We start from the raw sequence: 13,059 nt of genomic DNA, 5'->3' as shown, positions 1-13,059 counted from the left end.
AGTTGTCTGTCAGGCAGAGGTAAACGATTTGTTGATAATCACGAACTATATCATATACTATTATTTAAGTTATTACCCTAAGACCCATCGGATATAATGGTATATAATGAATGTCAGTTCACACCACAGAATTTCTAACAAAAATAAAACTCATTGCAAACTTGTGCATTTTATAATGTACGAATAAAACTGAGTCGCGGCAACACTTTAAATTAGCACTTTACACATAAAAAGGCAATATAAAAGTATGATTTCCAACGAAAGGTTGATTAAAAATGACTGAAAGCAGTGAAATGAGGGCAAACATTGTCACACTCGTAAAAGTAGATTACTTTGATCATAAAACTCCGATGTTTGATCCAAACGTTTTACTGTACATAGCTTTTGAATGGTATTTAGGGGTCAGTCCAGGTTTGGGCTCGGGGTATCTATTTAGAGAATTCATAGCATGTGTGACAGCAGAATTCGGATAAAATGTTCGGTTTACCAACCACATTATTCAACATATTAGTATCATTATCTTGGGAGTTCATTTAGAAATAATGAGAATTATCGATTTTAATAACATCTGGAACTTTATTTACTCCTTCAGTTTCTATATTTATGGCATTATTACGGTATGACTTTATTAAAGTAGTCAGCGTATTTTATTTAACTTATTGCAGTAGCGTAACTTCATAACTTACTTCTTTTATTATTCTGTTTGCTAGTACACAGTTGCTACGATTAATTTTCCACCCACTACCATATCCCCATACATTATCAAAGAGGGATTAATTAACTAGTTAGTTCCTGATCCCTCGCCCTCTTAATTGTAATAAGTAGGAGTCTTGAGGGTACTCCGCATGAATAGCACCGCGGCTTGGGAAACCACTAGAGTGTGATAGTTCCAGGGAAATTGTTTCGCACTTATTCTAAAGGCAGAACATAAATACGAAGGTATTTTACCTATTTACTGCACTATGATTTAATTAACACTTCTGTAAGAAATAACAAGGCGCTAACGATGCAATAAAATACAGACTAACACAATGTCGCGAGGGCTCATCGATTTTTCTTACTCAAAAACCCATTTCGTTCAGTATAACGGACTCCTAATGCAAATTGCCGTGTCATCATTATGGAATGCAGTGCCTACTTTTCAAATACTTAAGGAACGGCTCCATATCGCCCCAGTATTGAACTTGACAGAGCAATAAAAGGATCTTATTCATTTCTATCAAGTAACATCTGCTCAGTTGATAGGACCACTATAAATAGACGGAGCACTGTCCGAATTGAGACATCGGCCAATTTACTTGACGGTGGCGAGATCTTTGCGAGATCTCTGCTCAATTGATACAGCTGAATTGTTATTACTTAGAGATTTGAATAGATCTTTCTCGCCTTGTATAATGTTCAAGAAAATACACAAATATGGTAGATATATTTAGGATGTTGATAAAAAAGAGTTCATCATTGTACACATCTTTCACATTTCCAAACTTTTTATAAAAAGGAATTTCTTCGCCCTTTCATAAATCCTAAAAGACAGGCGTAAACACTTTGAGAAAGGATGACAATACGACAAAGCGCCTTCAGATTAAAGATTTATATCACCTCCTTGCAGACTTCCCAGAAAGTTTACAGTCGATGTAACAGAGCGAAACAACTCTGAAATATTATCGCACGACCCAAAACTATGAAGTTGTGTAAATATTTCGCCAACTAATTTTGAGAATTGCCTACGTTACCGCAAATCCTTTGAGAATCGATAGAGGTATGTTAAGACAGTGGTATGTCCCTGTTTCTACGGATGTAATAGAAAGAGATGGAACACAATGGAGCACGTTGATTATCTCCAAATGAATACCAGTTGTATCCAGATTTGTCGAGGTCGCTAGTGGACAGCGGGTACAATCGCTGTAGGTAGCTCGCACATAAAAATTGCGATAAAATAATATTTGGTTGTGAATCATGTTTGTTGATTGTTCTAGTCATAAATGATGATACGTATTTTGTTATTACGGTAACTGGAACACGACTATTATGCTCTGTTTGTAACATACCTTGAAAATAAACGGATTGTTTTTTTACTTACATGATAATGGTCTGTAGTTTATTTATTTTGTTAATTTTATGCTTGTCGTGCAAACATATTTTACGACTGTAATAACTATTTTCGTGATAGAAAAGAAAAAATACTTTGTTGGGGAAGTGGTTCGCGATGTGACGAATTAGAATATTTTAATACCTACCTATTTGTTGCTAAATATCTTGTCGTAGTGCTACAGGGACCAATATCATCAATACCATTTTAATTGAAAACGTATGAGAAACAATCGAGTCTGCAGATTTTTTATTACACTTATCATCGGCGAATCTTAAAAACCGCAGAACGTGACTGGTTTTCATCCCCTAAATCGTACTTGAGCCAAGCAATTGGAAAACGCGAGGCCCTAATCCTGATTAAATGCATTGAAGGGAGGAATTACATACGAGCCCCCTCACAATGAGTGCCGCCATTAAAAATACCATAGCTATAAACGATTTCAATTTGCATTAAAATTTTATACGTAGTCGTCATGTTATGATAGATTATTAAAATATTCGAGACGTTACGTTTAAGTACCTAAACCTTACGTGTACCATAATGGAAATATATTAAGTGCATTTTTTTTTGTTTATGTAAGGTGTACCAATAAAATAAAAAACGTTTGTAATATTTTTAGTCCATTATAGCAAGCAAAAAAAAACTCAGCAAAGAAAACAAAAAGTTTTTGGTTGTAAAGAACAAAAATTGATCAAAAGCGTTTTAGCACCATATTTCAAACGAAAATCGAATAGATTCCGCATTTGACCGAGTATCGCAAAACCGTTTTACATAATATTCCTTGCGCATAATTTAATAAGGTCACACATTAATTAATAAGCGGTTATTGCCGCATAATGGGTGAATGGACAATGAAGATCGATATAGTGTACGACTGAGTGGCGACTGCAGGCCCAACTCCTAGCTATCAACATGTAAGAAGTAATAATACATAACCAGTACAAAACATCATAAGGATTAACGCAATTGTTTTGAAGTAAGACCGAATAATAACGGAGTTCCAAAATGTCAATGCTAAGGAGGTCACATTAATAAAACATTTTCACCTCAACCACGAAAATATTGAGATGATATTGAACAACTCTTCTAAAGTATGTCACGAATAAGGTAATCCTTTTAACATTTGTCAAAGAATTTGGCTACTAGGTATGTCTGGCAAAAACATTAAAACTATTCAGGAACGACATTGTATGCGTAACTTCTGCTGACACTTATATAAGCACTTTACGTACTACAATTCCAGTGAATAAGTCCAATAGGTATATGAAAGTGTAGTACTTTGAAAATGCCAATTGAGATAGGAGAAATTGCAAATTTTTTAAAGCCTGCAATAATCCAAATTTTAAAAACTTTCCCTGAACCAAATGGATTGGATGATTTCTGTATTTACGTACGTCTTGCTCAATAACAGTCACTTTTAACAACTTTTAAGCACACTTCCCTGTATATAGGTACTATAGCTAGGAGAAAAACTGACTTAGAAATCAGGAAACTCGGGATACCTTCAGTTGTTCTTGTTACAAAAACAATACAAACTCAATACAAATAGCAGTTCCTATCAAACCGCCACTTCGTAGTCCAATTGACACGAATCTCACAGACACTGGTATCGAAACGGCCCAATAACCGCTGTAAATTGGTTGCATCAAGTGCAAGGTTATATTCGGTGTATACCAGTAACTCCAGTAAGCATCGAACTTGACTAGTTGTGTTAGAGCAGCTTGTATCGAGGTCCGAGGCTACGACCCAATTAGCCCCTTCCTGTGCTGATATTTGGGAATATTGTGAACTATGCTTGGCTGTTAGATAGTACTTGATTGCAGGTTTAGGATGATGTTTAGTCAAGATGTCTCGGGTTAAGCGTTAAGCACACGCTTTTTTATTATTTTGGCAGAGTATAAGCAATTCGACAAAAAACGATAGTGGTCAAATTTAGTAGATCCTGCAGCCACACAAAAATGTTTAGAGCCAGTAAAAAAAGATTTGAGTCTAAAATAAACTGATGCATTTATTTGCATTGCAAGAACTGTACTGTACAGCAAATCCAGTTAAGTTACAAACATAAAATAAACAATTCTCTACACTCGGCTACAGCGAAGCTCTCGCTCAAAGCTGGCGCTGTAACTGCGAAACATATTCACAAGAGACAAACATTAGTTACTATAACTTACTATAAGCTAACAAACCAGGATTAATACTATTGTGAAAGGGAGACAGTGCATTACACTATATATCGACATCTCGCTTCTCTAACAATAACTTTCTTGTTTTGAGATAGTTGATGGTATTGGTACTGGTTTAAACTCCTGTACTTTGCCTACCATCCGTATTTGTGAGCGGAGGTCTGAAAAGGCCGGTGACCCAATTAGCCTTTGACTGTCGACATCTGATGTTTGGCAGGGAAACAACATCGATCGCTTTGAGGTAGGGTACGTTAATTTGTTTATACTAAGATGTATTTAAATCAGCACAGCTTCTTGAAAATTATATTTAAACTAAATTATTCACTTTCAATGCACATGAAAATAACAATACCAAAATACAAGTTATTTAATTTCACCAACAATACATGAGGAAAAGTATTATCAACTTTAGAAGCTCTTTATTTCAATAATCGATTTTAAAACTGCATTTTTTTAACTACTCCAGCGATCAGGAATTTATTCTTGTGAGGCAGGGGGTTTCACGTTTAAGTCACATGCACAAATAAACCCCTGGGTGTACAAGACAAGCAATCGTGGATCAAACAAGCGTCCTACGGGGGATCGAACCCGCGCTTCAGCAATCCCTGAATCAAAAACTCTATTTTATATTTGTCACTGGTTTCCCTCACCTAATGCACTAGGTTTCATAAATTTAATTTCTCTAACTAAAAGAGTAGGTTATTCAGTACACGACTCCAGCGAGTAAATAGGCCGCGGTTCGCTCAACAAATTACCGCTGGAATACATTTTGTTGCCGCGCTTTGCACTATGAATGATGAAAACCGACATCTCGACTACGTTTTCCGAATACGGTAGCATGCAGTTTTATATTACGGAGTAGGATCGGTATAAGTTCAGCTGTTCATGCTGCGTAAATAGGCAGCTGAAGTGGATATGAACTTTTAGTAGGGATAGTTCAAAAAAAGTTTCCAAAAACCTAGGGAGAGGTAAAAAGAGAAAATTGAGAATCTCATTCTTCCCGTTTTGGAATGAACTTAGAAGAACAGGATACCTTCATCTTAAGTCAAACATGTTGTCATCAATGCTAAATGCTACTTTCAGTCCTGAAGCTTGTTTTTCTGTCAATAAAACTATCATCAACTATATTACCATTTCCGCACCAACTATAGAACACTAGTCTACCACACTGGTACCTGGTTACCTAACATGTTATACATGTACACGCCTTAAGAAGCATTATACTCAGTTGCTATGTACAAGCCGTCTGTCCGGCGACACAATACGTGGGGATACATATTTAATACGTCCGCGAAAGAATTGTGTATTCATAAAGATGAAAACGTTTTCAGGAGAACAATGTTGAAGGTATTGTTTGTGTAAGAATGCTGTAAATATGGAGACTGTAATGGAAATTGGATTCGTTGAAAACAATGCAGTAATAGCAACATTAGCGAAATGTGATGTAAAAAATATAGGGATAAGATGGTTGTGATGGTTGAGAAGAATGGCATAAATTAAGGGTGGCCGATGCCCAGCTGTGGGTTATACAAGGCTGATATCGAATGGCAAATCGTTATGCTAAAAAAGTATTTAAGTATCTCAATAATAACTTAAAGTATCTTCGCATAAAATGACATTTACTATCATTTTAAATTGATGCAATTCCTATTTCCGTTTTAATTAAAGGACAATCAAATCATAAACTTGTTAATCGTAATAAACTTCAACTGTATGAGTCAATAAAACAAAATTATATAAAAAAATCTCCTTCGTCGATAATCGCTATCACTATTAGTCCTATTCAGGAGGTTTACAAAGGATTAGGGCAGGTGTTAAAGCCATTAGGGACTCGCCGCGATGCTATCAAGGGGAATCATTTATCATATTTACATTCCAACCCTTTAATAACAGCTGTTTGCTACAGGTTCAATAGGTCGGATAGCCGAATTATCATGATTCGATTTTGGATATATAAGTGGGATTTAATCGCTTTAACTGGTGTCCTTTTCAGAAATACTATTTGACTAGTTAACAAGTATCGGGTATAGTTCCCTTGCTGGGTTCATGAGGAAGGCGGCAGGCAACATATGTTTGAGACTAATCTATTAATAACAAAATCATGTTTATATCCGTAATTATCAGAAATTATAAATTTTAATTGACTTTGTCCGAAGTAAGTGTAATTAAAATGAAAAAGAAAAATTCATTTCCAAAAAAAACCACCGATAAATTGATCGAAGAAAGTATAGAAGCCACAAAGAAAACCTTCTTAGTCGAACACATATAGCTAATTGTATGGTCTAAAAGCTCTCGGGATGTTCAGACAAAAGTGTCACGAGTGGCGCGCGACAGACAACAGTGGAAATCTCAAGGGTTTTCCTCACAATGGAGGCTCGTGAAGAAAAGGTACGATGTAAGTGTACAGCCGCTTACAATGCTGATAAGTGCTCGTAAACACGTCGCGTTTTTAATTGTGAACCTTGGATTTATTGGCGGTGGCTGGCTGAATAGTGTTGTCAATGACATTGCAAGGATGTTAAGTGGATGAATAAGAAAAACAGTTATCTGTAACGTTCAGCAGGCTAATTTACAGTTTTTCTAGTTACCTACTAACGAAACGTACACCTAAATAACTATAAAAGTGCTTATGAGTGAGTCACTAAGATCAATAAGTTTGAAACAACAATGTCTAGGGCGCGTCTAGATGCCTTAGCGTATTTTCTACTGACACTGAAACCTCTAAAATCAAAGGCTGTTTGTCTAAACAACATTAATATTTATATTTAATAACGGGAAATTACTTAAAAGAAAATTATTACTTTTATTAATATTAGATTATAAAATTTTAATTTTTTCCACGATAAATAAACATCTATAATGTAGAAAAATGGGAATAACCAATATAAAACTGCAATAAAAAAAACAAAAAGTATTCTTGAGCTGATCAACCTGTCAGGTGTGGGGTTCGAACCCACGCTCCCTCTCGGGAACCAGAGCTTAAATCTGGCGCCTTAGACCACTCGGCCAACCTGACTTGTTTAATTGAGGCAAAATTACGGATCTGTACCTACATGATCAACTGAATTATTTGGGGATCTACTGAAAGTAATCAGAGATCAGTTGAAGATACCGCAAATTTAAAAAAAAATCGACACTCGTAGAGGAATTAAATTCTACAGGGTACTTCCCGAGGTCTATCTGTAAATTTTTATTTATTATTAATTTATTTTTAATTAATTTATTACTTATTTATTTATGGATAAAGGAAAATCGTAATTTTTATTTATGCCTTAAGATACAATTTTCTCTCAATAAAATTTTTACTGATATAATATCTACAGGTTTGTTCAAAATACTCGAGAAAACAAAAGAAAATCACGCAATAAAATGTTTTGGGTAATATTTATCCAAAAACGATTAGATTTGATTTTATACTGTATAGATATTAGATAGAACCTCTTATAGTAGGTAAGTCTCCAAATCCATGTATTAACTATCCGGATCATAGCCCTCGGTATTAACTTCACCGGTCTAGTAATCAGACAACATGGCGTGCGATTGCGAACCATTAATTAATAATGCATACTTAGTAACAATTGTGAAATACATTTCAAGGACATTTTACTTTCTGCACGTAGTCGTTATTGAGTTCAGAACATATTTTTAGATACAATCTGCATTTACGAGTTCGAGTCGTTAAACAATTTGCCGTAAATAGCCGGCTATCAATCAATGCATTATAATTATAGCTTGCGGTCAACACGTGTTTATTAAATATTTAGTTTGCTCTATAACGAGTAAATAAAGACGTTCATACTAATAAATACATCTTACAAAAGTGTTTCGGTGTGTCTGTCTACGCTTCGACGAACAAATCAGTCAACCGATTGAAATATGTGGTGTGGGATTGATGAAAGGACACGGGGTCAAACAGCGCCCTCTAACTGACACTCAAACTTAAAAAAAGAACATATTTGTTCTACATTGGATTTAAGGCTGTATTTATCAAGCAACAGTCGCTGCTCAAGTACTAAAACATTAAAAAATATGACAGCATGGCCAAACGTTAAATTTCTATAAAACTGAAGTGGTAAAACGACAGCATTCACTCACATCCGAATCGATACTATTCAAATACATTCTCAATGATATGCGTCGGGTGTCCGGGACGAATAGTAATGTTTGAAGGAATCGAACGGGATTGAATCCTTGCACTAGGGTCCAGTTTTACAGTTACTGCCGATAGTAAGCGACGAATTAAACAATGTCTTTATCATGATAACGGATAAAGCTACTGCAAACATATAAAATAACTTTACAGTCCCTTTAAAATAGTCATATATTACTTCGGAAAATCTGATGAAATAAATATTTCAATAAATATACATCTGCTCGTAAGACTCCGAGGCGCGCGCGAGGAAATTGGTTTACTTAACAAAAAATACGTGTAAGAAAATAATAGCAGAGTTTTGGACAAAAAGGGGATAATCCACGCACATATTTATTTCATACAGCTCCGACCAGAATTTCATAAATCCAACATAAAATATCGCAGAATCCGGGGTTTGCGAATAATGTACTGTAACTTTCAATCTTTCATATTTTGCAATGATATGGAAGGATTTTCTGAAAGGGTCTTTTATAGAAAAATCAGTGATCCGAAGTGCTCTCGAAGCTTCGCTAATAGTCTTAATACATTCAATAGAATTTATTCAAATGGCCTGGAGTTTTTGTTGTGCTGTTGAACAAGCAATCAGTTCCGATATCAGTCTCTCTTGTGTTTGTTCAATGCGAGCGATGAATTGGGAACTCATCAATATTGTATTTGTAGTTAAGGTTACATTACACGTATAAGCATTGATATTGGAATCTGTATGTTGCCTTAAAGCCGGTCAGCCAGTCAAAATCACGTCACTAAAAGTTTCGTACAAATAGGTTAATAAAAAATGCGTCCGTTGCATTTTTTTTACCTTTTGTTATAAAACTAAAAAGGGCCTCAAACTTAGCAGTAGGTCCTGCATTTTGGCTTCAATCCTTTATCAAATACTAAGGCGTGTTTGTATCGTCAATGTCTTACAAAAACACAAATACAATGATACGAAGAATAAACATCGCGTCGCCTTGAGCTAATTAACAAGAATAATTTGCTGCAGATATGTTAATTAGGAGAGGCATATCTAAGTTTATACCTGCGTTCTATAAATTAAAGGTCGGACATTCAACTTTGCACTGAATGTCACCTTCTGAAGAATAATACAATATGTCATTAAATATGGTGTATATTCATTACATTTTTTATTTTTTTGTATAAAACTGTTTTAAGGCAATTAAAATGACATACATATTTGCTGATGTTACGGACAATCGTGATGATTGACAAAAATAAATACGAGTAAGGCCTTTGTGGTGAAGAGAAAATTGTTGTCCATTAATTTGAGTCGCATAATTCATTCATATATTTTGGAAACGTTTTTTTCAATTCCTGATTAACAGCAAAAAAGAACAGGTCGACAGAATAAAATCACTATTTATTGATTACATTCCCAATAACAACAAAATAAATCTGAATGCACAGCAAGCTCCCATTAAATAACGTCGACAAAAACGTTGCTTATCAAATAATTATTTCGAAGTGAATTTGAACAAGTGTTTACATGGCGAAACAGGTTTCGCGCATAAATTCACTACAGTTCTACACGTTCTTGTATAAACATTATGTATAGGTGTAAAAATGTACAAATTAGGCATCAAATTGACAGTGAACTGAGAAGCGGTTTTTTAAAGACACGTTGTTTTTATAAACATTAAAAATGAAAGATGTGGATAAGTTTATTTCGCTTCGACAATAGATTGTTTACTGTTAAGAAATGTCGTTAACTATAGGATAAAATTGTTTCCTTTTATTAGAATGCGCAGTTACGCGCATTGGGGTCTGAAAGATGTTCAGTAAGATGCATAAAGTTTATATTTGTTTAGGTACCGAAAATGCAAAAGGAGACAAATCCGAAGACGTGTTATAATGAGGTTGAATAAACACGGGAAAACGTAATCTTCAACTAGTTTCAGGTGTTTGATAATGCAAACACATCAATAGCAACTGTTATTATTTGGGATTTAGCCTGAAGTGTGATTTGTAATATAGAACAACATAAAGAACTTGCTGAGTATACTTCTTTCGAGTCACTGAGGTTGACGTTCAGTACAAGAATAGTGAAAATAAATGCGCTGACATTTTCTACTTTCAATTTAAGTAGCTTTATTGAATGAAGAACTGTTTCGAAATGATGAAGAATTCATAAAGACAATACTAGTTATTGTTGGAAGAACGACTGCGAGCTGCAAATAGAAATATACATTTCGGTCTCGAACTAATTTTGCATAACCTTCAAACTGTGGAGGCGGGTAAATAGACATGACCAGAAATATGCTCTTTGCTTAAGTAATATAAAGTATACGTCTGTTTATATTTAGTATAGTAAGAAATCTTGCTCTTAATAAGTTAAATCAAATGTATAGTTTGATTGAATTTCAAGTGACCTTTTTTTTTTAAAGTAACTTTCGTGAACCTGATTCGTACTCAGAAGCTGGACCCAACCGGAGTCCTTAATCAATTGTTATAAAATCTCGAGACTCGATCGTAACGCAACTATTTTCCCATAAAGGACAGATGACAGCAATCATGTTGTTAGAAAATCATGCATTACTTAAAACAATGGCCTATAGTCTGACTGAATCTCAATGCATAGCATTCAAGCTGTAAATAAAATACTTTCCTATCCACATATGTAAATATGGGGAACCTTAACACATAACTAACTCTGTGGAATAAGATATTGAGTAATAAGGTATTGAGTAAACTATTAACAAATATCTAAAGACAGCGCCAGAAAAAAAAACACCGATGACTTACAATTTGTATGAGACGAGGAAATCGAGTGGTCTTTGAACCTAATAATTATGAATGCACGTGGCATTGAATACACTCCATGCCGATTAGTTATGCGAAGACTGGCGCGAATATTATTGAGACAGTTGCTTGATTACCTACTGTCAATAGCGATCTTAGGTTCCTCATCAGATGTTAAGATCTGTTAACTAGTAAACATTGTTATGAAGTCATGTCGTGCTAAACGTTTTTTGTCTATTTGAATAGACAAAGATCGCGTTGTTTATTAATAGGTGCTAGTTTTTATTGAACGGTTCGCAAATTTACATGCTGTGATATTACAGCAGTGTGTGATACTATTTGTAAAAGTTTCGTCTTTGGACAACATTGTGAGCATTTATCATTTATGTCGATTTGCTTCACTATTTGGTTGTTGTTTTGAGTTGTAGGAAAAAATAAATTGCGACTTGTCCAGGAATATAGATTTTTTTTCCATCATTATTTTACTTTAAATTGCAACGTGTACGATTAACATTAGCCAAAAATTATGAAGCTTAAAGGTCAAGGTAAAAGCAATTATCGATATAGAAATGAAAACAAACAATTGTGCAGTTTGGTCGTGACATATCAATAATAGTTGTATAATATTATGTACTCTATAAAACGAAGATACTTTAATTAAATAAATCACGTGTAGCAAAATACATCGAAAGATGTCTTCTTGTATAAGACTTGATCTATTTAAAAATATATATATATTATCAGAAAAACTTCAACTGTTTTGGCGCGAGAATTAGATCGTCGCATAAATTAAATAAAAAACAGTATAATTACATAAACGTCCTTAGAGATATTAGCTCTTTATACGAGTATGAAGGTATTATTAAGAACTACCGTTATCTATGCAATATCAGGGACCAATTAATTTTTTTAGGATTATTTAATTTAAAATAAAATTAAGGAATCTTCAAAATTTTAAAGTTGAATAACAATAAGCACTCAAGTCTCAAGGTTAAGTTTTGATAAATCCACGTTTGTTATTGTGATGTTAAGAAGAAGGACACGACGTATATTTGATATCTTGAACTTATGCACGTAGAAAACATTTTTTTATAATTATTTACATAACATGTTTTGTAATATTTTTTTAAAGCACTGTAAACTTACCAAAACTTCGTGGTGTGTCCTGTTGCCCCTGTGCACCCACTGCACGTTGGGGGATGGTAAGGAGTCTACTCCACTGCAGGGTATCGTCACATTTGTGCCCTTGTCTGCAGCTACATCACGAATTTCCACCTCCTCGGCAAAGGCCCGCGGGAAAACTACAAAATAATGACAATAAAAGGAAAATTGTAATTGCTATAATCTCCACTGGCCTTACAAAAAAACCTGCATTTTAATTCAGAATTAAATAGAAGCCGGTCAATACAAAAAAAATATTTACCTTCTAATCCAAGGCAGAACACAGACAACAATATACGCTCGAAAAACATTCTACTGTAACTACATTTAACACTAGAAAAAAAATTGTCGAACTCGTCTTTTTTATAAAGTAAAAAAATATTTATTACTATTACACAGAATTAATAAAAACGACGGAAGGCGAAATAATAGGAAATAAATCTCACAACAAACGTCTTCACTCCATTGAATAAAGTCATAGACTAATTTTATATCATCTTAAAATATAGTATGTTGCTATATACAATTGAATATTGCTACTTGATAAAAAATGTCAAATAGCTCATTCACCATGAAGTAGAAAATTAAAAACTAAGACACTGATATCGTAAATTATTAAATGTAAAAACCACGTTTGGTAAACAATATTGTTTGTTGAGCTGGTATATGTGTAAACTTTGATAATTTTAATAGAGACCACGCTTTATAACCAGAGACAAACATGACAATGTCAC

At 34.3% G+C, this 13,059-nt stretch overlaps 1 protein-coding gene and 1 non-coding gene across 2 annotated transcripts in view; both read right to left on the bottom strand.

Moving 5' to 3' along the window:
• Positions 1 to 12,825, bottom strand: part of LOC113501733 — a 47,295-nt gene extending 34,470 nt beyond the window's left edge. The window contains exons 1-2 of the mRNA XM_026882942.1: positions 12,588 to 12,825; positions 12,311 to 12,465 (exon numbers count right to left, since the gene is read on the bottom strand). Coding sequence (XP_026738743.1) covers positions 12,311 to 12,465; positions 12,588 to 12,636 — 204 coding nt within the window. The 5' untranslated portion in view covers positions 12,637 to 12,825. The remainder of the gene's footprint in view (positions 1 to 12,310; positions 12,466 to 12,587) is intronic.
• Positions 7,208 to 7,291, bottom strand: Trnal-uaa. Its single transcript has one exon. It is a non-coding gene; the product is annotated as a tRNA-Leu (tRNA).
• Positions 12,826 to 13,059: the final 234 nt, after the last annotated feature.

This window comes from Trichoplusia ni, chromosome 16 (genome assembly GCF_003590095.1).
Source record: "Trichoplusia ni isolate ovarian cell line Hi5 chromosome 16, tn1, whole genome shotgun sequence".
Taxonomy (NCBI): domain Eukaryota; kingdom Metazoa; phylum Arthropoda; class Insecta; order Lepidoptera; family Noctuidae; genus Trichoplusia; species Trichoplusia ni.
This window is presented reverse-complemented; position numbering and strand designations above follow the sequence as displayed.